This window comes from Narcine bancroftii, chromosome 3, assembly GCF_036971445.1.
Source record: "Narcine bancroftii isolate sNarBan1 chromosome 3, sNarBan1.hap1, whole genome shotgun sequence".
Lineage (NCBI taxonomy): Eukaryota > Metazoa > Chordata > Chondrichthyes > Torpediniformes > Narcinidae > Narcine > Narcine bancroftii.
The window spans coordinates 309,191,409-309,215,417 of NC_091471.1; the positions used below are offsets into that span (position 1 = coordinate 309,191,409).

The window sequence follows — 24,009 nt, forward strand, 5'->3', positions numbered from 1 at the left end:
ATTACAATTCTTCCCATATACAAATTTAGAATTAAATATCTATTAAGCATGTGATAGGACAATCAAGAACCTACCTGTAAGACTGTAGAATGTCAATAATGCCAATGTACAAGAGGAGCCTCTCTCCTTTCCCATTCACTGCTGGAATACCGCCCATCCTAACAAAGAAGAGTAAATGCCACTTTACAACTTGAAAATGTAACATATTGCAGTAAAATAAAGTCAAGAACACTTGGAGATAGGAGAAAGAAAAAAATCACAGTGCCCCTTAAGTCAATCTTCCCAAGAGTTAAAAGTTCTTCTGTGCCAGTTTCTTTCTAATTCTCCAAAAAAATATTTACTTTCTCTTTAAATACTCCAGTATGTGAGCCTCCACAATTTCAGACATTGAAAATGTAGGTGGAAATTACAGCACATTTCTGTTTTAAATGACCACCTTGATAAATATCTTGTAACTATGTCAGGACTCTTTCATTAGTGGAATCATCTCAGCATGTACTTTTTTTTTTAATATAAATGATGCCTTTGGTTCTTGCATATTTCAGTCACATAATCCCGCATTATTCAATTTAAAAGAATAAAGGTCTATCTTTTTGAAGGACAAACCTCTCATTCCCAATCTCCTCTCAATTGCTTTCAATAATAATGTTTCCATTCTAAACAGGGGACCAAAACTTTATACATGTCTCACCTCATCAAGACCTTCTAACTTATCAGCAATGAAGGTTAATGTATGTTTTACACACAACACTGTCCTTTCCATGCCCAGGTTCCAGTCTCATTGAGGTGCTAGGTCTTCTTTTAATTCCTCCTACTGCAGTGCATGACCTCACACTTCACTACACTATACCCCATCTGCCAAGTGTTTGTTCAATCACTCTATTGGTTTTCTTTTGAAAAGTCCCAATATTCTCATTGCACATTAATTCTTCAAAGAAGAAAAGAGCATTTTCCATTAAAATGCAAAACTTGAATTTATCTTTGAACTTGTTCCACTCTTTGAGAAATTTATTTGACAGAAGGTAGTCGGCTGAGGCTAATTAGCCAACTGTAACCTAGTCTTTCTTATATTCATTTCTCAATGTAGATCTAATGGATGCCATTGGAGACGCCTCAGTCTAGACCCATTTTTTACATCTCCATACAACCAGAAAGTCTTGTCTATATTGTCCTTTATCTCATTGCAGACTAGTTAATTGATATTTCAATACCTCTAAAGCATTTGCGTAATTTCCAACACATCATAACGCACCCTTTGAATGTTCAGACATGATGAAATTAAACAGCACTGGATTTCAACACGTGTTTAAGGAAGCCACATGAGAAAACTATTTGTTCCTAGGCTCAAGGATGGTGAGTGACATAGACAAGTTCACACTGATGTTGTGGTCTGACATTCTTGATGGTGTACTTTAGGAGCACGTGAAAGAGAAATTATTTGATCAAAGAGATGCATTTCACAATAGGACACTTACAGGCATATAAGTAAAAAGTTTATAGAATATATACATACATATCATCTGTGTCAATGGATTCGCCCCTGGAAGTTCCACCCTGAATGGATTCCATGGCCGTGGAATAGAGGGCTTTCTGTGCAATGGGGCGTTTCTCATCAGATGTACTTAGTGATCCCTCCAACTGCCTCTCACGCTCTGCTTGGTCCAAATTGTGAACTCCTAACAACAAACTGTAATCCATGATTTTAAAGCTCTCTAGGACCTATCAAAATCACATACGAAATAACATGATAATTAGTAATTAGCAGACGTGAAATCATCTTGCACAGAAGCTCATTTGACACTACATAAAGGAAAATTCAGACAAAAATTATTTAAAAGATTGAACAAAAACATCAAAACATTAAAATGTATTCCTGCAACAGAGCTCCACATTCCTGATTTTCAAAGTAGAGAAGATAAAGAAAAATGATGGGGCAGGAGAAGAGGGTAACATTTAATGTTTGAAAAGCTGCACTGCTGTATCCAAAGGGATTCGGTAGGGCTTCACTCCATATATCTTGCTTCCCGTGATACAAAAAATTGATTTAGACTTCAATTTATGGGCCACATTTTCAAAGTTTGCAGATTGATACCAAAAATTGGCAACCAGGTTGCTCGTGAGAAGCAGGAAGATTCATTTCAGGCTATGGGAATTACTGTCAAAGCTAGCAATTATGCCTGTCCAAGGCTGCCTTGAAGTGTTTGCTCTGATGCCCACTGACTGTAGTTTCAGGACTCCTAATGCAGTACTTGGCTAAATGCTGCCTTGATATGAATGGGAGACTTTCTCACTTCCCCTCACCTCAAAAAATTTGCTCTTTAGTCCACATCTTCCATCATTTTGTTGCTGATTGTCAAGAAACTAGTCTGGTAGATGGCAGAAAAGTTGAAAATGGAATTGTACTGGAGCACGATACAATGAATATAATGGAAAGCAAACCAAGCAAGCAAAAATATGGTAGGATGATGAAAAGAGTCAAGGAGCAAGGCAATCTTAAGAGTTATACTACAGATCTCTGAGCTGACAGGACAGATAGATAAAGGTAATTAGAGCAGAAAGGATACTTTTGTTTTTTGGCAGAATAAAAACTAGACAAGCTGGAATTGTTCAAAATGTTATTAAGCCACAGCTAGAATTGTGGTAACCACATTATAGGAAGGATGTGACAGAACTAGGCAGCATGCAGAGGGTGTTGCTAGACAAGGGACCAGTTAATTACAAGGAGAGTTTAGCTGGGCTATGATTGTTTCCTTTAAAAGAAAGAGGGTTGAAGGAAGATCTTACTGAGTTGTATAAAATTATACAAGGTCTTGCAAGGTGAAAGTGCATCAAACTGATTAACTAATGGGGAACAAAGATTTGAAGTGATTAGAAAAGGTTAAAGAAATCTTTTCCATCTGAAAAGAGGGATTTTGAAATTCAATGCCTTGAAAGATCAGTGGTGGTTGAAGCAATTTCAACCTGCAGGGCTACGAATGGGAATTGGGATTTAGCCGAAAACACTCTCCACTACAGCTTTCTTTTAGCACAAGAAATTTCAAAGGCTCTATAAATATTACCTTCCCCTTGTACAATAAAATTGAGATATTTCATGCTCATGCAATCATTCTTGATCAAAATTATGTTTTTGCTATTGGTCGAAAAGGAACTATAGCCTTTAATCGTTTACTTGCACTTCATACCGCAGTAATTGTTAACCATTTCCAAATATTACATGCATGCATAAAGTCAGTAAATATTGCCTGTTTCTTATTCCATGTAGTATACAATCATAAGAATTTTATCACCTTTGTCTTATTAAACAATCTTCCCTCCAAATGAATATCTCTGTCTCTCTTACCAGACAATCTCTCTGCAGTGTTTTAATCAAGGCACAGTTAGTGTCTGAGTCGAGTAGCAATCCATCTGAGAAATCCTGCATGAAGTCCAAATCTTTAAATGTTGGCTTGGATTTCTCACGTTCTTTTCTCGAAGCCCTCCGTTTGTAGGTTGAACCCTTTAAATCATACTTTAGGTGCATCTTCACCACACGTGGCAACACGTTATTCATCACTGCTACTCGAATATTTTTACCACCAGACTGAACACAGTAGAGTCCATAGAACTTTGGCAAAAGTGTCCGTGGGTTCTGATTCAGATTCTTGAACAAAATTTACATGCATCAGTGTAACAAATTAACCTATACTAATGCTTCAAAATAAATGCAATACGTATTGAATCAAACAGAATGTAACTTTGTTCTAATACTTAACATGCTATGTTTGGAATCTAGAAGTGGAATGGGAAAATAAATGCAAATCAGAAAAAAAATTGTAGGATTCTCCTGAAATAATCAATTGACAATGATCACATACTGTATTTACTCATGCAATCGTCGATAGTGTAATAGTTGATCCCCCCCCACCCACATTTTTGTGGCTCAAAAATTGGGTGTTTTTCGTATGACCCATGAAAAGTTGACCCTCCATCTTTTGGCCCCAACCACCTGTCCATCCAAGCTCCAAACCCCCTGACCACGAACCCTTGCCCCAGCCACCCACCTACCGGACCTTCGCCCCAATCACATTTCCTCGCCCCTGCCACACACGTCCAACAGAACTCTTGACGCCCTGGCCGCCAGCCCATCCAAGCTCACAATACCACTTGGGCCCCAGCCACCTGAGCTCCAACACATTAAACGATGCAGGTACTTACAGAGGACAAAAGAATGACTCATGTAAAAGTTGAACCCCCAAATTTGAGCCTAAAAATTGGTCTAAAAAATTTAACGGATACACGTGTATACAGTAGATGATACTATTGGCCATCATTCACCATATCCACCCAAATATGTACAGTTACTTACACAAGTTATTAGAGGTCAGGAGATGGATGTAGACCAATATTCCAACAAGACTCAAAGCTTTCAAAAGTCAAAAATGGAAGGGATGAGAAATGGAGAAAAATTACTCACCATGTAATAACCTGGAAGCAACTTCTGCAGAAATTCTGCTTCTTTGTTTATCACAGTTTTTATAATAAATTCATCATCACTTGTCACGTAAAAGAGAGATCCACTGGCACCAGGGTTGGAGAGTTCAATTAAAGGTTCATTGCATAATGAGTACTGTGAGAGAACACACAAAAATGTTATTCAGAGAACTTTTATCAGCATTTGCCAATACATTTTCCACCAATTCTCCCTTTTGATTAACTCAAATTATCTGAGAAGTATTTTTTTCCAAAGCCATTCCCCCTTTAAAAATTAGAAAAAGAGTATATATTCAGAGAAATAAATTTTGGATGAAAACACAATGTCAATCTCTGGCAAATCCCTAAAACAAAGAGCATAACATGTAATGACAGAGATGGAATGAATCCCACACAAAAAGTCAAAGGGAGTTGCAATTATGGATGCGAAGAACACTCAAAATTGTAATCCATATCCTTGGGAATCCTCTTGTTGATTGAATACATCAATTTTTGTTCATTACTCCTGAACAAAAGAAATGGCTGCACTGCCAGAGCTGCTGTTACAGCAGATATAGCGCTCCCTTGCGGCATCCAATCAGCCAGTCTGACTATCATTAGCTCCATACAGGCTTTAAATGGCCTGTTAATGTGCTTTATTTTAAAATCCTGTGACCATGGAGTCTGGGCCCAAGATGTCGTCGCCTATATTTAGCAATGGTCTTGAGGGATTTTAGACTCCGGGGAAGTAGAGGACTAGCATAGGGCACCAGAAAACAGCAAGACTACCCCCACCCCCACTTCAGGAGAAGAGGCAGAGGAGACAACCCATGGGACCGTCACCATAGTGTAAGACCAGCAAGGATCTCTGAGGCTGAAGAACACACAGGCTGCAGGTGTCTCAAAGTGAGGAACCCTCATAGGCTGCAGGCAACTGGGACTTGCACCAGACTACGGACTGGTGGAGACTGGCTTGAGATTGGCTGAAGGGTACCAGACAGTGTAAACGAGATGCACAAGGATGCCAAAGATGCTGAGGGCTTCCAACCATGTCAGAAGTTTAGATCTGGAGCTTGGATTTGGAATGAAGGATGCATGGCTGTGGAGGAAGAGGGAACGCTCGAGGAAAATTCATGGACACACTATAATACTTTTTACACTGCCCTTTCATTCCGGAACATTTGCTCCTGTTTAGCAGAACACCTGCTGTCTAAAAAGAACTGAGATGTAATTGGGAGGGGATCATTCCAATCCCAGCTTTTTTCTGGCAGCAAACAGAGTAAAAATCCCGATTGCCAGGACCAACTCGGGTCAGGATATGTATGTGTACCATAAAAATTTTTTAGTGCATTGACAGGTAATCATTTAAAACTTGGAAAAAACATGGAAGTAGAACAACAGGAAAAATCTTAATAGTACTGCTGTTCTGCTTTCTCCTGCAGCTTGCAGTCCCGCTCTCTCACGGCAGCCCGCTCAGGGAGAGGGGTGAGACCAATGACAAAACACAAAGCTTTGACACTATGTCTGCCAGATTGTGAGGACAATCACAAAGCATAAACCCAGCAAGGTAAGGTATCATTCCCAGTTCATCACTGATTTGATACTATGTCTGCCAGATTGAGCTACAATTATACAGCAAAGGTAGAAGGCAGTCGATCTGGCTGACAGCAAGTAGATCTTTAGGCAGGCAATTGGGGTTTAGCCCCATCTCGGATGTCTATGCATGCTCCCATAAATGCAGAAGTCTGAAATGAGCTGTGAATGAAATGGCTGGAACTGGAGATGAAATGAGCTGGAGAATGAGAGATGATTTAATTCATAAGTACATAATGACCTTCAGACATTAAGGGAAAGGAGATTAGTATAAGGGAGTCTTCTTCTTTGGCTTGGCTTCGCGGACGAAGATTTATGGAGGGGGTAAAAAGTCCATGTCAGCTGCAGGCTCGTTTGTGGCTGACAAGTCCGATGCGGGACAGGCAGACACGGTTGCAGCGGTTGCAGGGGAAAATTGGTTGGTTGGGGTTGGGTGTTGGGTTTTTCCTCCTTTGCCTTTTGTCAGTAAGGGAGTAGCATTGTGATAAAAGACCAGCCCCACACTGATCCCTCCGCCCTTCACTCAGCTGTCCCCAGGTGTCTTTAATCACGTTGTGCTATGAGCAAGCTGGTCTACGAGTTTGTTCTTAGTTTGAACACGCTGAAGCCCACCACCCCGCTCTCCCCACCCTCTGACAGCTCGCCACCAGCCTCCAACAATAGATAGCGGTGATTAGTAAAGGATTCCTCAACATTCATTGGAGTGACTTCATCACCAACATCAAAGTGCTCGAGCTGGCAGAGTCCGCAAGCATTGAATCCACGCTGCTGAAGACCCAACTGCGCTGGGTGGGTCATGTCTCCAGAATGGAGGACCATCGCCTTCCCAAGATCGTGTTATATGGCGAGCTCTCCACTGGCCACTGAGACAGAGGTGCACCAAAGAAGAGGTACAAGGACTGCTTAAAGAAATCTCTTGGTGCCTGCCACATTGACCACCGCCAGTGGGCTGATATTGCCTCCAACCGTGCATCTTGGCGCCTCACAGTTCGGCGGGCAGCAACCTCCTTTGAAGAAGACCGCAGTGCCAACCTCACTGACAAAAGGCAAAGGAGGAAAAACCCAACACCCAACCCCAACCCACCAATTTTCCCTTGCAACCGCTGCAACCGTGCCTGCCTGTCCCGCATCGGACTTATCAGTCACCAACGAGCCTGCAGCAGACGTGGACATACCCCTCCATAAATCTTTGTCCGCGAAGCCAAGCCAAAGAAAGAAAAGAACTTAAGGTGGTATGTGAATGGAAAGAAAAAGTTTGAAATCCACGACTATAGATCAATACTTGTAGTAGATCTTCCCACTCTTTATACATTGTGCACAAATCTTAATTGTGCATGTTTTTTTCCCCCACGCTCTTCTATTAATTGTTGTCTGCTAATAAAAGTAATGTTTGATTGCAAACCCTTGTGTCCAGATTCATCTCTCACAGATCTGACACTTTATCAACACAATGACCAGTGTGGGAACCGACAGCATTACTGTTGGCGTTACTCTCCATCATCACTCTAATTTCAACCTGGATATTTTGAGCCATTTTTTTGGGGGGGGAGGGGAGGGGAGAAAGTGCCATGCCATCAAACACTAGAAGCAGACACCAACACTATTGAGTTAGACAACCCACCCATTTTGCTCACAAATGCCAGCTTGCAGTGTAAAAAGAGACATTGACCCGGAAAAATGCCGGCTTAACGGAAATATTGTGGAATTTCTGTGTAAAAATAATTTATGACTTTGCGGGGAGGGATCCCTCTTGCTTCTCTTACTCTGACTGTAAGGGGCACCAGTCATTTTCTGCTGCTGGGGTGAATCTTTGCCTTAATGGTAAACTAAAGAAAATTACATGTAATATTGCATTTTTTGTTTTATTACATGACAATAAAAGAATCTTGAACTTTTATACTTTTAAATATGCAATCCATTATTTCACATTAGTTTTATTCCCGCTGTTAAACACTGTACATAATTTGAGAAGATAGTTCAGCAGTTGCACCCATGACTGACAGCAATTGATGAAGACTAAACAGAGGAATTGTACAATATTATCTATATTACCATCCAGTAAATGCTCGGTAGTGAAACACAAAGACAAAATATGAAATTAAAATATATGAGAATGATTACTTGGAGAAAAAAAAAGGAGAATGGGATTGATTGGATTGCTCTGAGAGCAATGGGCCAAAGCACTTCTTTCTATATCAGAAAGAAATACAACATTCAAGAACAGATTATCCTGTCAATAATGTTTTTTTTAAAAACAGCAATGTTGGAAAAATTTAACATAATTACTCACCTCGTGGTTGCTTACACCACATGCCTTCAATTGTTATGCATGTTAGTCCCGCTGCTTTGACTTGGAGCAACAAGGCCTACATCATCAGCTGGACGTCAAATTCATGAGGTGAATTTTGTGGTGCGATTTAGACTGCAGGCTTCCCCCGAAAAGTGATAGGGGTCCTGCAGGATAAATCACGGTGCAGGAATTAACTAAGAATTCCTGCACTTTCCTTTTTACACTGCCCATGTAACAGGAAATTTTGTTGATTTTGCCGTTATATGCCTGCAGTCTAAAAAACCATAAAGGTTTAATTGATCATTTATGTCAATGAAGAAATAATTATCTGAATGATGCAGAATAGCTGTGTCAAATTTGGACACAGACCACTAGAGTGGGCTATCTGCAAACTTTTAAAATATCTATTCCAGCATTTTGGTTCTGTTACTGTGAAGGAACTATTTATTGTCTCAAAAGATTTTAAGATTAGAATGATAAACAGTTGTTACTGAAACAATTGGGAAATTTGAATTTCTATTGCAGATTTCTACCTCTACTCTGAGTAGTCTTTCCAGCATCTGCAATGCGCAATTTAGAAATATGATGAATGTCCCTTGCTTGACTGGATGAGTGGAGCTACATGCCATTCACACAAAATTCCATCTTAATTTAGGCCCTGGAAAATATGGTACTTTAAATTTCATAGGACAGGGATTTCCATGTTGGAATGGTTTTGTTTACAGCTCCAATCCTGAATTTGCACAAATGCTAATTTTACAAACATTAAAAGCTGCTTTAGATTAGATTCAACTTTATTGTCATAGTACCAAATGAAATACAATTAGCATCCAACCAAAAGTTAAAAAAATACTGCCATATACAAATATCTATGTGCAAATAAAAAGCACGGTAATCAAGCAAACAATTATAAAAGTACTGACAATATGAATGCAGTACCGCTCACTGCTGGGATTTAAGGTTCAGCAGGGTCACAGCCTTGAGGAAAAAAGGTCTTCTTGAGCCTGCTGGTGCGAGAGTAGCACCTTCTGGATAGAGTAAGAGCAAAAAGTCCATAGTTTGGGCGAGATGCATCCTTCATGATGTTCTTTGCCCTGCCCACACAATATTCCTGATAGATGTTCTTAATGGTAGGGAAATGGATGCTGATAATCCGTTCAGCAGTCCTCCCCACCTACTAAAGTGTTTTACAGTCCAATACCAGACAATTGCCATAGCAGACTGAGATGTCATAGGTCAGTATGCTCTCAATGGTACAGCAGAAAAAAATCCATCAATATCCTGGGACAAAGGTGTACTTTCTTCACAATCTTCAGGAAATAAAGACGCTGTAGCTCATTTTTGATGGAGAAGTTCAGGACCCGTTGAGAATTTCAGAAATGTGGACACCAAGGAATTTGAAGCTTGATACATGTTCCACCACAATTCTAGTGATGTAAATAGGAGCACAAGTGTGGCTTACACAGTTACTGTTACCACATATCCCCTAATTCTACCAAATCCTTGCTTCATTTCTTGCTGAACCACCATACTCCATCTACAACAATGCTCTCTGGGAGATTAGCCATGTCTATTACCTGTGCTAATCATTCCATGGGAGAGAGGAAAAACAAGCTGGCAAGCCACAGCTTAAAAAAGTTTTTAAATCCAGCCATTTTTCTATTGCTCAAATAGCATATAATTGAATGAATTTAATAAAACTAATTTTGAACAATGAGAAACTGGGGGTTAAACAACAATATTTTAGCACCAGAGTTAACTGAGAGGAAATATCAGCATTAACTCAACTTTCCATAAGCTTTAGTGCATATAAAATATTTTGAATTTGTATCTGTTTTGATACATCGCGATCTAGTATTTATTTTTAGTTTGAGAGGTACTTTATTCTTTTGCCAAAGTTATTGTTGAAGTAAATGATTACAGCATTAGCTCTGTACATCAGACCACACCTTTTGAATGCCAAGCAAAATCTAGACTCTCCACCCTTCACCTCGCCCTGCTAGCTTCCCACTCTGGACCTTTTTATTTCAACTTCTGCCAAGACATCAACCATCTCATCTTCACCAACCCCCTTTCGTGTTCTAATCTTACTTCCTCTGAACACTCTGCCCTACACTCTCTCTGTAAAAATCCCAACCTCATCATCACACCCGCAGATAAGGGTGGTGCTGTTGTGGTCTGACTCACTGAAGCCAGATGACAGCTCTCAGACACCTCCTCCTATCTACCTCTCCCACAGGACCCCACCATGGCACATCAAGCTCCAACACCATCTCCAATCTCATCACCTCTCCCCCACAGCCACCAACCTCATTGTCTCACATCCAGAGACTGCTCGTTTCTACCTTCTACCCAAGATGCCCAACCATTGTTTTTGGTTGCTCTTATCTCACCAAACTAGTTTAATCCTACCTTGACTATATTTTTTCCCCTGGTCCAATCACTACCCACCTACATCCACGATACCTCACATGCCTTCCATCTCTTCAATGACCAGATTCCCCGAACTGGACTGCCTCATCTTCACAATAGATGTCCAATCCCTTTATACCTCCATCCTCCATAAAGGTGGTCTTAAAGTACTGCTTCTTTCTGGGCCAGGGACCCAACCAGTTACCCTCCACCACAACCTTTCCCTGTCTAGTTGAACTTGCCCTCACTTTAAACAACTTCTTCTTCAACTTGTCTCACTTCCCCCAAATCAAAGGAGAAGCCATGGGTATGGATCTCAGCTACGCCTGCCTGTTTGTGGAGTAATCCATGCTGCAAGACCCCTCAACTCTTCCTCTAGTAAATAGAGGACTACATCATGACTTCCTCATGAACCCGCGATGAGCTTGTCAACTTCATCCACTTTGCAGCCAACTTCCACTCCCATCTCAAACTCCGACAACACTCTCCCCCTCCTGGAACTCTGTCTCTATCTTGGGAAACAAGCCTTCCACCGACATATATTACAAACCCACCAACTGCCACAACTATATTGACTACATTTCCTCACATTCCCCTTCTTTCAATTTCTCTGTCTCCGGCATATCTGTTCCCAAGATGAGGTCTTCCCGTCCAGATCTTCCAAAATGTCTGCTTTCTTCCACAAACGTGGCTTCTCCTCCACCACCATCAATTCAACCCTCACACGCATCTCCGCCATTTCCAGCTCATCTGCCCCAGATGCAACAAATATAGAACCCCACCTTATACTCACCTACCACCTCACCAGGCCTTCGCATCCAACACATTATTCCCTCTGAATTTCTGGCACTGACAACAGGATACCATTACCAGACACATCTTCTCCTCTCTACCTTCCGTGAATCCCTCATGCACTCATCCCTCTTCACCAATCGCCCCCCTGACAACTTCCCCTGTGGCCGCAGGAGTGCCACACTTTCACCCACAACTCCTCCCTCACCACAGTCCAGGGCCTTAAAAAGGCTTTTCAAATGAAACAACACTTCTCTTGTGTATCTGCAGGACTGATTTACTGCATCTGGTGCTCCCTTTGTGGCCTTCTCTACATCTGAGTCACTCTCCCACACTCAGATGTAATGAAGACAAAGATTTGCCTTCAGCAGAAATTTCCCTGCACCCCTTACAATCCAAGGGAGAGAAGCAAAAGAGGGTCCTTTCGGAGTCACTGAGTGTCTGTGGATTCACCTTCTGTGTATCCACAGCACACAGACTTCAGTCCAAACCATCTGCAACCTGAGCTCCAAATCCAAAACTCTGACATAATCAGGAAGCCTTCTGCACCCAAGGTCCCTAGGGAACCCCTCCTGCCCTTGGCAACCTCTCACATCTCTGTTCCAATACCTGGTTCCCCTTCAGCCAGTCTCAAACCAGTCTCCAGGAATACACAGCCCAGGGTGTCCTTTGACCACAAGTTGCTCACAGCTTGTGTGTGTACCTTAACCCAATGCCTGTGTGTTCTTCAACCACAGAGCCCCTCATTGGTTCTCCACTGTGGTTGCTGTTCCATCGGTTCGTCTCCTTTGTTTCTTCTTCGCAAACAGGGAAGGGTATTCTCCCTGTTTTGTGGTGACCTGTGCCAGTCTGCTGCTCCCCCAGAGCAACAATTCAAGGTCACTACCAACACAGATGCCGTCAATCTAGGGCTCAGGCCACAGAATTTTTTTTTTTTTTTTTTTTTAAATATAAATAGTTGCTCCTTTAACAGGCAGTTTAAAGCCTGAATGGAGCAGACGGCAATCAGACTGGGCAGTAGAACCCTGTGGAGGAGCACTTCGTCTCTGATCCCCGTTCTCCCCAGGTCCGCAGCAGCATGCCATATTTTTATTCCTCATGGTACACAGCAGAATATTTACTGCAGAAAAAAAACTGTAGTACTAACTTATGAATAATAGCCTTATTAGCGAAATCAGATGGAAGATCTTAACTTCATTTTAGCAATTGGAACCAACAATAGATTGGCTTTATAGGATAAAGATGTGAGCCTCTTCTGGCATATAAAAATGTAAGCAAGGAAAACAAACTGTTTATAATGAAAACAGAAGATGCAAAAGATTCAGTTCTGTTGAGATACAGTTCTATGTATCTCCAATATTTTCTGTTTTATTTTAGATTTGAAATTATTTGCAATTAATCAGCAAATTCCTTACCAATGAATACACACACATCATACTTCATAACTGTTTAATGAAATCTAATTTGGTTGGTAACTGAAATGTCAAACAAAAGGCATTTCAGTTACCAACTGAACAAAAGGCTGGTCCCACACTTGAACAGTTTTAGTCAAGGGTGGCATGGTTAGGACAATACAATTACAGTGCCAGCGACCCGTGTTCTAACCGGAGGTATCTGTAAGGAGTTTGTGTGTTCTCCCTGTGATCTCCATAGGTTTTCTCCAGGTCCTCTGGTTAATTGAATGTAATTGGGTGGCACATTTCATAGGCCAGAAGGGCCTTCTACCATGTAGTATCCTTAAAATTAAAAATAAAACTGGAATGTGATAATATACTGGAACTAACTATAGCATTCATATCCTGATACAGGGTCTCAATCTGAAAGGTCATCTATTCGTTTGTATACATAGATGCTGCCTGATCTATTGAGTTCTTATGGCAGCTGTTTTTAGTACCTGCTGGCTTGTTTTTGACAGCATTCCTGTGCTGGTTTAGGGGACTGAATGATAATGGGAAAAGTCAGAGCTCCAATGCCCATGTTTCCTTGTGTTCCTCTTGTTAATACTCAACCACTTGCACACATTGATCTGATCATGATCTGTCAAATCAAACTCAGCCGATATCAATACTTGTCAGCAATTATTTTCATTTATACATCTCCACAATGAAATTAAGTCTAATCAACATCAATACTTTAAACAAAGCATACAATAAATGTATAATGGCACAATCTAATACAAAGACCACCTCAAAACTTTAAACTTGATGTTAGTTTATTTTGTTGCCCCTTGCACATAATTGCTCCCCTTCTCCACTCCCCAACAATCAGTCAGAAAGAACAGGATATTTCAAACAATAAAATATTCAATCTATATTCTCATAGCTGTTCCTTTTAATTACAAGAGAGATGATAAACTCTTCTCTTGCAACTGGTTATATACTTCAGATGTAGAACCTACAAAACCCTAACCAGGAGACTATTCTTTACCCGTGACCTGAAAAAAAATGACAACATCACAGTTCTGCCCATAACCTGAACCAATAGCAATAAATAATTTCCAGCAGAGGGGAGTGGATAATAATTGAGAACATTCATTTGTTTCTCCCTCAATCCACACTGAAGACAGACTTGTTTTGCCAAAAACAATTGCATAGCAAAACTTTGAGATTTGACAAGCCAACATTTTTTTTTAAAAAAGATCCACAGAAGTAGAAAATGTGTTAAATCTGAAATAATTAAAGGACCTATTAGAAGAATTGGATACATTTATGATTTGTTTGTTGATATGCTAATTAGTAAAATTATAGAATATATAATACATGGAGTGCAAAAAGATTTTGCCCATCATGTCCAGCTCTCCACCTGAGCAACTCTCTAGAACCACCCATCAGCCCTCTCTTATCAGCTTTGCAAATTTTTTTCCCCCCACAATGTATTTATTCATTTCTCTCACCATTTGCCCATCTCCAATTGCCCTCAAAGTGCTGGCCGTGACCCATTTTTTTTAAACCACAGCAGTCAATCAGGAATTGTTCCATTATCTCATGGAAGCTATAATGCAACTGAATGCCATGTACATCTACTTCAAAGGGCACTTACTTAACCATATCGTCATGGGTCTGGAGTCACATATTGTCTTGAATGGGTGAAGACACCAGACTTCTACTAAATGACAAAAATGAGGCTTTTATCACATTCTGACCGTTTTGTGGTCACCACTTTGTCTTGAATCTGAATTCAGGAAAATGATGCCCTGGTATCAAGTTACCACCTTCACTGCAAATTAACAGAAACTCGGGGAACAAGTCATGCCAAAATTAGATGGAAATGTTCACCATCAATTCCACAACTTATGCATTATTGATTGAAATATCGCCTGTGCTGTTATATGCCGTACAGCATTCTGGTGTACGTGAACAATCTTAAGTGAGTATTGATTGCCACATTTTTTCTCAACTCAGAATCCAATTCAACTTGCTGATATGCTTGTGATCAATCCAATTTCATGAAATTCTTACCACCATTCAATGTGAAAAAAAAAACATTGACCAGTTTCTTTTAAGTCTATATTAATCATTTAACTAAAGTGATATCTAAAGTCTGATCTCTGGATTGTTAGACCAGATCTCTGGATAGCTGGTCCGGTAATACAATTGTATCAAATATCAAATCTTTAGTGAACAAATTAAACACAAAAATTAATGTACTTTTAAGTTGATGACAACCATCTGAATTTGCTTATCAACATGTTCTCTGTAGACATAGCTCAATATGAATGGTCTTCTATTCTGCCAATGTTCATCTTACACACTATACAAAAGCAAATTCATAAATCCTCTCACCCACTACCCAACAAAATTTCAGGGCTTCATTACATGCAATTGATAAAGGAAGCAAAAGATATTTTCCATTTTCACAGCAAATACAATTCACTGACAAAAAAAAAATCATGGCACACAATACACAATACACAGCACTTAAACAATCACACTTACCAAATAGTCATCTGGTCGAATGCCAAAGAGTTCCCTAAAGTAACGAAATGCCACTGGAGCATAAGTCTTGAATCTGAAGTCAGGAAAATGATGTGCTGGGGTCAAGTTACTACCTTCACTGTAAGTTAACAGAAAACTTGAGTAACCAGTTGTGCGAAAATTAGATGAAAATATTCACCTTCAGTTTTTTTTAAGAAAAACTAATAATGAGTCCTACGGTCGGTACAATGATCAACTTATCTATCTTTAAGCCCATTAAGAATGCAACACAGACCAAAACATACATGGTGGCACTTAATATCAATATTTTAAACAGAGCTAATTTTAATTTTTACAACAATAAAGATGGGGCATGCCTTTAGATAGATGCAGGAAAATATGATTATCACATGAGAAGTTCCCACTTCATTATGACATCACTTTTTTAAAAATTCACCTTCAGAAAATGGTGGCGATCACCTTGTTGTTGCTGATGGACTGCACCATTAATTTAGGAAATGAATGTTAAGGGTGTTGGACAGGGTGCTAATCAGATTCCTTTGTACTGAATGACATTGAGCTTCTTGTTTCATTAACCCATGCAAGTGAAGACTATTCAATCATATTATTGACTCACTTTTGTTCTACATTTCTCTCAATGAAGAGCACACTCACACAAAACATGGTTAACCCTTTGTGTCTTTATTTAATCTCAAATGGTTTTATTGTGTCCCAGAAAACAAAGCTGTAATCTGATGCATGCATACTCCATATCACTCTATCTCCGCCCCCCCCAAAAAAAATTAAAACTAAACTAAGAATAACAACATTATAAGTTAGTGGCAACAAGTATAATACTAAGCACGGTACTTCTCAATCAATCATGGGACATAGTTCTTCAAATGTAACAGAGGACACTTCTCATGTTTAGATCTCCTCGCGATGGAAGTCTTGGAGGACTTTTTGACTTTTCAGGAGAACCCTTTGGTCTTTCCAGGGAATCTTTCGGTCTCGCAGAAGAATAATTTCCTTATTGGCTGACCCTAGAGATTGGGTAGCTACTGTTGGGATGTTCAGTAGCGGCTCATCACTCTCCCGTGTATCCAACGGCGAGAGTATACTGGAACTGGTAACAGGGTCATATCCAATATGTCCTTGTTGGCATAAGCCCACTCTGGATCTGGTGTGTCAAAGAGATTGTGCATTTCACAAACTGACCCTGCAGTATCTATTACTCTCAATTGATGTGTCGTTTCTATATCATTTCTTCCACCAGTACAAAATATGAACATGGGCTCAATTTTTTCAGAATCACTCCTCTTATCCATATTTCCTTATTCCCTCAGTAATCTCTCACCAATACTTGTTGCCCAACTTCTAGAATTCTGGATGGTTTACCAAGAGATGCTGATTGGTGGATATGAAGCCCCATATTTGGGAGTACCCACGGAGAGTACTGTTCTCAAGTTGCATCCAAACATCAGTTCTGATGGCGAATGTTTTGTTGTACAGTGCAGGGTTGCCCTGTACGATAACAGAACATTTGTGATCTTGTGATGCCACGTTATGTTCGACAACTTCTGGGCCTTCATGTCTTTTTTAAAAGTCTGTACAAAATGTTCCAGTTTCCATTGGTACTCGATGATAAGGTACCGATTAAGATGTGTTTTGTATTTTGTCGGAATTGGTTGAAAGCATCAGTCACAAATTGTGGTCCATTGTCAGAGACCAGTTCTATTGGCAAACCTTACGTTGCAAAATATTCCTTCATCTCACAATTGTTTTTTCTGCCGTGGCTGTCCACATTTGGGATACTATAAGCCATTTGGAGAGTGCATCCACCACAATCAGAAAGTTTTCACCCATAAACGGACCAGCAAAATGGTGTGAAGGCCATTTCCAGGGGTTACCTTCGGCTTGGGGTGCTTTAGGTTGTAGTCTTTGGCAAATGTGACACCATCTGTTCAATGTCCGTGTCCATTGATGGCCACCAGACATGTATGTGCTCTCGGGGCTTAATTCAGACCATCCTTAGAATTAAAAGATGATGCTATTACTGTTCCGACCCAATCTCTTTTTAATGTTTGATGTTCTTTTTCCATCAGTGTTCCCTGTAAAAAAGGTATATTAAAAAAAAATTCATAGGGAGAGAAATGGTATTGATCAATGGAGTCTCCCTTCGCCCCCTCCCCCATCGACGTGATCTACCGGGACAATTGCCTGAAGAGGGCGCACAAAATCAGTGAACCGGTGCGGACTTGAAAGGCCAACATGGCCTGTTTCCGCTCCGTAAGTGGTTGTATCCCTGGATGATTGTTGTGGAGTTCAGCTATCATGGTTGCTTGCCATTTCTTTGGAATAATTGTTCTTGTTCCCCACAATAAACAACCCTCTTCAATCCATATTTCATTGCATCACATACAAGGTTTTAATTCGGGCCTAATCCTCTTGGCTTTTAATTTAATGTGAAGTGCAGGATTTTTGATAGGGTCACCTCATTTCGTACCTCTTTACTGATACTTTTTGCTGCAATTGGCAAATGATGAAGTTGCTCTTGATTAATGGCTGTGGCCTCTGCTGTGCAGTTGATCAATCATATTTGTTTTGTCTCTGGCAGAGGTATGCATGACAAAGCATCTGCATGGCAGTTTTCCTTCCCAGGACTATGCTTTCAATCCTAATCGTATGCTGTGACCTCCATTCCCCATCTTTGAATCCTTGTGGCCTCTAGTACTGGAATACTTTTCTTTGGGCCTAAGATTAAACTCAGCGGCTTGTTGTCTGTCACTAAGGTGAACTTTCTACTCTATAGATATTGATGAAATCTTTTGACACCAAAAATTATGGCTAGTCCTTCCTTTTCCAGTTGTGCGTAATTCCGTTCACAGGGCATTAAAGAGCGAGAAGCACAAGCTACAGGTTATTCTTTTTCTGTGACCCACGACAATACTGCTCCTAATGCATCGCCCACTAGGGTCCCTTCTTTACCTAGGTCATAGTGAATAAGAACATCTTTAGAGGTCCAGCATTTTCTTCAACCACTTGAAAGTTTTCTCTCTTTCTGTAGTCCAATACCATTGTTGATCCTTCTTTAGTAGTTGGTTAAGCAGTTTACATAACATGGACATGTTGGAAATGTGTTTTCGATAATGGTTCAGCAAACTTAAGAATGACTGTTATTCCATTTGATTTGTAGGGCAAGTTGCCCTGCAACAGCCTCAGTACCTGCTCTTTTCATCACTGTCGATTGTAAATCCCATACATGTTACCGAGGGTGCCATAAACACACATTTGTCTTGATGTAGTCAGACCTTGGTTTCCTTGAGTCAGGTTAGTATTTTTTCCAGGTTTGCCAAGTCCGACTCGTCGTTGCGACCAGTAATGATAATGTTGTCTAGGTAACATCCCACATTTATTCCGTTCCACAACTTATGCATTATTGATTGAAATATCGCCTGTGCTGTTATATGCCGTACAGCATTCTGGTGTACGTGAACAATCTTAAGTGAGTATTGATTGCCACATTCTTTCTCAACTCAGAATCCAATTCAACTTGCTGATATGCTTGTGATCAATCCAATTTCATGAAATTCTTACCACCATTCAATGTTTGAAACAAGTCTTCTGTTCTGGGAAATGGACGCTGGGGTACTTGCAGACTTTGATTAATGGTGACTTGAAAGTCACCACAAATTCAAATTTCACCATTGGGTTTTCTAACAGGAACTATTGGGGCAGCCCAATTTCTGTATTGCAGTTTCTCGATGATTCCTTCGCTTTCCAGTCTGTTGAGTTCAGATTCCATTTCCTTCTTCATCGCAAAAGGAACCATCCTTGGTTTGAAGAATTTGGGTTTGGCCTCCAATTTCAAGTGCAGTCTGGCTTGGACTCCTTGGATTTTCCCCAGGTATTTCCCCAAATATTATCTGGTACTTTTGAAGCATTTGCTCCAGTTCTGATTTTCTCGTTCCGTCTGTACATTTTTTTTAAAATTGCCCCAATATCCTTCCAATCCAAATGGATTTGTAAAATCCAATCTCTTCCAAACAAAGCAGGTCCCTTTGTGTCCACAATGTAAAGGGGTAATCTTTTAGATGTCTGTCCCTTATATTCGATGTCTACCTTGTATTTTCCCAGTATTTTGATTTTCTCTCTGGTGACTGTTTTCAACACCATGTCGGATTGTCCCACTTTGAGATCAGGTAATACTCTTTAAGATCTTTGGCATTAAGGACACTGCAGCCCAAGTGTCCAGCTCCACCCAAACTGCTTCATCGTTAACGGGAATCAAGATTTCCGAATTGTATTATGTCACATTATTAACACACATTACTCCCATCACCTTGTCCTCTTCAGAGCCACTTTTCTTTGCACATCTGGACTTAATATGCCCCTCTTTGTAGCATAGGTAACATTTGACTTTTATGAAGAAACAATTATTCAGACTGTGATTACTTTTTCCGCAGCGGAAATATTCTCGGTGTTCCATTTTCTTTATTTGATGTTCCTGCTGCTCTCCTTGTATAATACCTTGGTTGTGGTTGTCTGATTCGAAACTCAGTGCTATTTCATATGCAGGGTCTAATCTTATTTTACTCAGAAATCATTGCTGAGCTTTGCGGTCGGCCAAATCAATGACCAGCATGTCCTTCATTTAAGAATATTCCAAACTCACAGGTTTTCGATAACCCTATGCAATTCAGCCATATATTGGTTCATGTTTTCGCCTGGTTTCTGTTTTATAGTACAAAACTGGTATCTTTCTGCTGTCACTATTGGTCTTGGGAACAAATTTCCTCCCACTAGGACACACAAAGCAGTATACAATGTAGAATCTGGGCTTGCAGGTGGCACGAGGGATTTTATCAGACTATATGTCCTGCTTCCCACCTCGCTTAGAAATGTTGCCTGTTTTCTTAAATTGCCCTCTGTATCTCTTATTCCCTGGGCAGTACAGAACAAACCAAATCTTTCAACATACTCATCCCAGTTTTCTGATTTCCTTGTACTCTTCAAAACATCCTTTTGCCATTTTTGACTTCTCCTTTGTTTCACTGTGAATGAGCTCAGCAGCTCAAGGCTGTTGTAATTTCAGTTTAAAATCTTCTGTTCTCCCCCTCTGACATTTGGAGTGTGGGATAGCATTTATATTTATCCTCATTGCTAATTTTGTTGTATATTCCTCCCACTGTAGGTCACACTATAGAACACTCACACGAGACTTATTTAATCCTTTGTGTTCTTTATCTAAAATGGTTCTACTGTGTCCCACAATACAAAGCTGATATCTGAAGTCACACACATACGTGTGCCATACAGCTTTGTTGATGTAAACGCTCTGCCTTTTGAATCATTTGTGATTCCCTCTCCACCTTATTCTCCTGCCTTCTCTCCATAACCCTTGACATACTTACTCATCAAGAATCCATCTACCTCCACTTTAAACATACCCAATGACTGGGCCTCCACAGCTGTCTGTGGCCACAAATTCCACAGACTCACCACCGTCTGGCTGCATAAATTCCTGCTTATCTCTGTTCTAAAGGGACTTTCTGAGTCTGTGTGTGCCCTCTGGTGCTAGACTCTCCCACCACTGGAAACACCTCCACATCCACTCCATATGGCCCTTTCAACATTCAGTAGGTTTTAATGAGATTCTGTGGCGTCCCCCCATCCTACACTCCAGCATCCAAGCCCAGAGCTATCGACACTCCTCGTCCCCAGGGGCCTGCAGTTCCAGGACCTCCCAGCTCCTAGCGGTGAGGGCACCGTCCTGTGTGATGTCTCCATGGGCACCCCGTGACCAGTGGTTCCCCAGCAGTGGCGCAGGCAAGTCTTCCACCATACAGTTAGATATTCCATACAACACCCCAAACCACAGCCACAACAAATACGAGGATCCATTCTAGTAAAATTCCTAAGATATACGACAAGCAAAGTTGTTCCAGTAAACCGGTGCGGACTCGAAAGGCCGACATGGCCTGTTTTCGCTCCGTAAATGGTTATAAGCCCTCTCTAACGCCAGTACATCTATCCTCAGATGCAGGATCTAAAACTGCTCACAATGCTCCAAATATGATCTGACAAACGTTTTATAAAACTGAAGTATTACATCCTTGCTTTTGTATTCCAGTCCTCCAAAGAGAATGCCATCTTTGCATTTTCCTTCCTTACTACTAATTCAATCTGCAAGTTAGCCTTTAGGGAATCATGCACTAGGACTCCCAAATCCCACTGGACCACGTTCTGAATTCTCCATTTAGAAAATACTTTATTCCTTCTACCAAAGTGGAGATCACACATTTCCCTGCATTGTATTCCATTTGTCTTCTAACTTATAGGCAAGTGGTGGAATCTAAGGGAACAGTGATGAAAATATTGGCATAATTAAAAAAGGGATTAAGATTGGATTTCCATAAATGGATAACGAAAGTCAGCACAGACAGTAGGCAAATGGGCCCATTTCCGTACTGTATCTCTACTATTGTTTGCTATTTTAATTAATTCACAGCATTACAGGCTGACACCACATTTATTTGCCCATCCATACTTGCCCATGAGAAGGTGGCAACAAGCTACATTTCTGAATTGGCACAGTTTTTGAGGTATGGGTATACCAACAATGTTATGAGGGAGACTTCCAGGATTTTGACCCAGCGACAGAGAAGGAATGGTGATGTATTTCCAAGTCACAATTAGTGCCCAGCAAATCATAGTGTTGGTGATGTTCCCATGCTTTGCTCTCTTCTTCTCGCTGGCAGAAGTCATGGGTTTAGAAGGGGCTGTCCACAATTTTTTTAAAGAATTGCTGCAATGCATCCCATAGATGGTACAAACTGCTACTACTGTGCATCATTGTTGGAAGGTGGATGGGTTAGATCCTCTCTCTTAATCAAAACTACATGTCTGGTTAACAATGAAGTACAATTTAAAATTTGGTTTTGAATTGATCATTAATACATCATCATCTTGAAATGATGCAAATAGATCAATTAAAGGGCAAAATATTTTTAATTTGAGCAAATAACAGAAAAGTCAGCATCTGGAAAATAATGTATTGGTCTGATCTCTCATAGGCAAAATGTTTCAGTACAGAACACACTTGAAATACGAGGCATGCAGCCAAGGTTCACAAGATTTATTTCCAAATGCTGGGTTAGTTACAAGAGGAAAGGTTAAGCAAACTGGGCATATGCTCTCTAAGAGGGACTTCAATGAAATGCACATCATTTTTATAGGGCTTAATAAATGCAGGGAGATATATTTCCAAAATAAAGAGTCTTTCCTTTAGGATAAAGATATTTCTCCATTTAGAAATGTTGTAATTTCCAAGGCAACTGTCAAGGCTCAGTACCTGCCCACATTCATGACAGCACCAGATAGGGTTTCACATATTAAAGAAATTATGGTTAGCGAATCTCAATATAGGTTCGTGGAAGAAATTGACATTGAGATAAAAGATCAACCATAATCTTATTGAATGCTAATTCTTGTTCATTTCTTTTGTTCTTGAGTGTACACAAGTTTGTGCACAAAGCAAGAAGCAGAACTAATTTATCTTTTGCCACAAGACAGGAAAATAATTATTTCAACCTAGTATGCAAGTGTGGGAACACTCTTAGCTCTCAGATTGTTAAGGTTGATAATTCACTCTGGCACTAGGAAAAAAATGGCTTTGCTAAATATTTGGTCTTTTGCATCAGATCAGACATTAATTAAAGGTTTTTTTTGTTTCTCAGGGAATTTTACTCCTCATCTCATTTAAACATTCTTGCTATTATTGTTCTCCCAATAACTGCACACACGTAATTTTAACTAATTATTCATAATGTCCTTGACCTGAAAATGAACTATTTCTCTTTCCACTGATGCTGAAAGTTTCTGGCATTTTCAGGGTTTTTTTGTCTCAGTTTCCAACATTTGCATTTTTTTGTCCAATTTGCACTCACTGCACTCATAACACACAAGTTATTCTCAGGCTGTTAAACACTTAAAAAATATCTTGAAGATACAAGGTGTGATATAAATACCAAGGTCCATTTTTATCTCCTGTGCAGCTTTTAAGCATGGAAAATGTGCATCAAAAATTACTCAACATTATACACAACATTTATTAAGGAAGGAATTATAAAAAGTTTAACTATTAAAATAGTAACTAACAGAAAATTGCAATCATAATGCCCAAAATTGACTTGGAGAAAAGACAAACTTGCCTAGGAAAGAATATACTTTCAACCACAGAGAAATCTTGCATCAGCACATCTCTTTCAGGCTTCGAGCTGAGATTTCCTACTGTATATCCAATCCCCAGCTGAATGGCTCCTTTGAGAGTGGATGAGCTTGTCTGCAACACAAGCAGAATCAGTTTTTTTTTCTCTTTCTCTTTTCCATATTTGGCACCAGGTTATTTTTCCTGGAGCTTCGATGCATCTTAGACACGTCAACAAAGATTAAAAGGTTAAAAAAACACCACTTGAAGTTATTTTTGATCATTTCCACCACCAGAGGTAAAATTACTACAGATAATTTTGTCAGAATCTGCTCATCAGGTTAGAATAA

The 24,009-nt window shown here is 40.1% G+C and overlaps 1 protein-coding gene across 15 annotated transcripts in view; it reads right to left on the reverse strand.

Moving 5' to 3' along the window:
* Positions 1–24,009, reverse strand: part of LOC138759053 (phosphatidylinositol 4-phosphate 5-kinase type-1 gamma-like) — a 115,830-nt gene that overhangs the window by 50,366 nt on the left and 41,455 nt on the right. For all 15 annotated transcript variants that reach the window (XR_011354622.1, XR_011354621.1, XR_011354620.1 and 12 more), the window contains exons 4-9: positions 23,664–23,794; positions 15,472–15,589; positions 4,454–4,606; positions 3,341–3,640; positions 1,514–1,719; positions 75–158 (exon numbers count right to left, since the gene is read on the reverse strand). Coding sequence is in view for 3 of the 15 variants with exons in the window: in XM_069928901.1 (XP_069785002.1) it covers positions 75–158; positions 1,514–1,719; positions 3,341–3,640; positions 4,454–4,606; positions 15,472–15,589; positions 23,664–23,794 (992 nt within the window). In the remaining 12 variants the exon portion in view is untranslated. The remainder of the gene's footprint in view (positions 1–74; positions 159–1,513; positions 1,720–3,340; positions 3,641–4,453; positions 4,607–15,471; positions 15,590–23,663; positions 23,795–24,009) is intronic.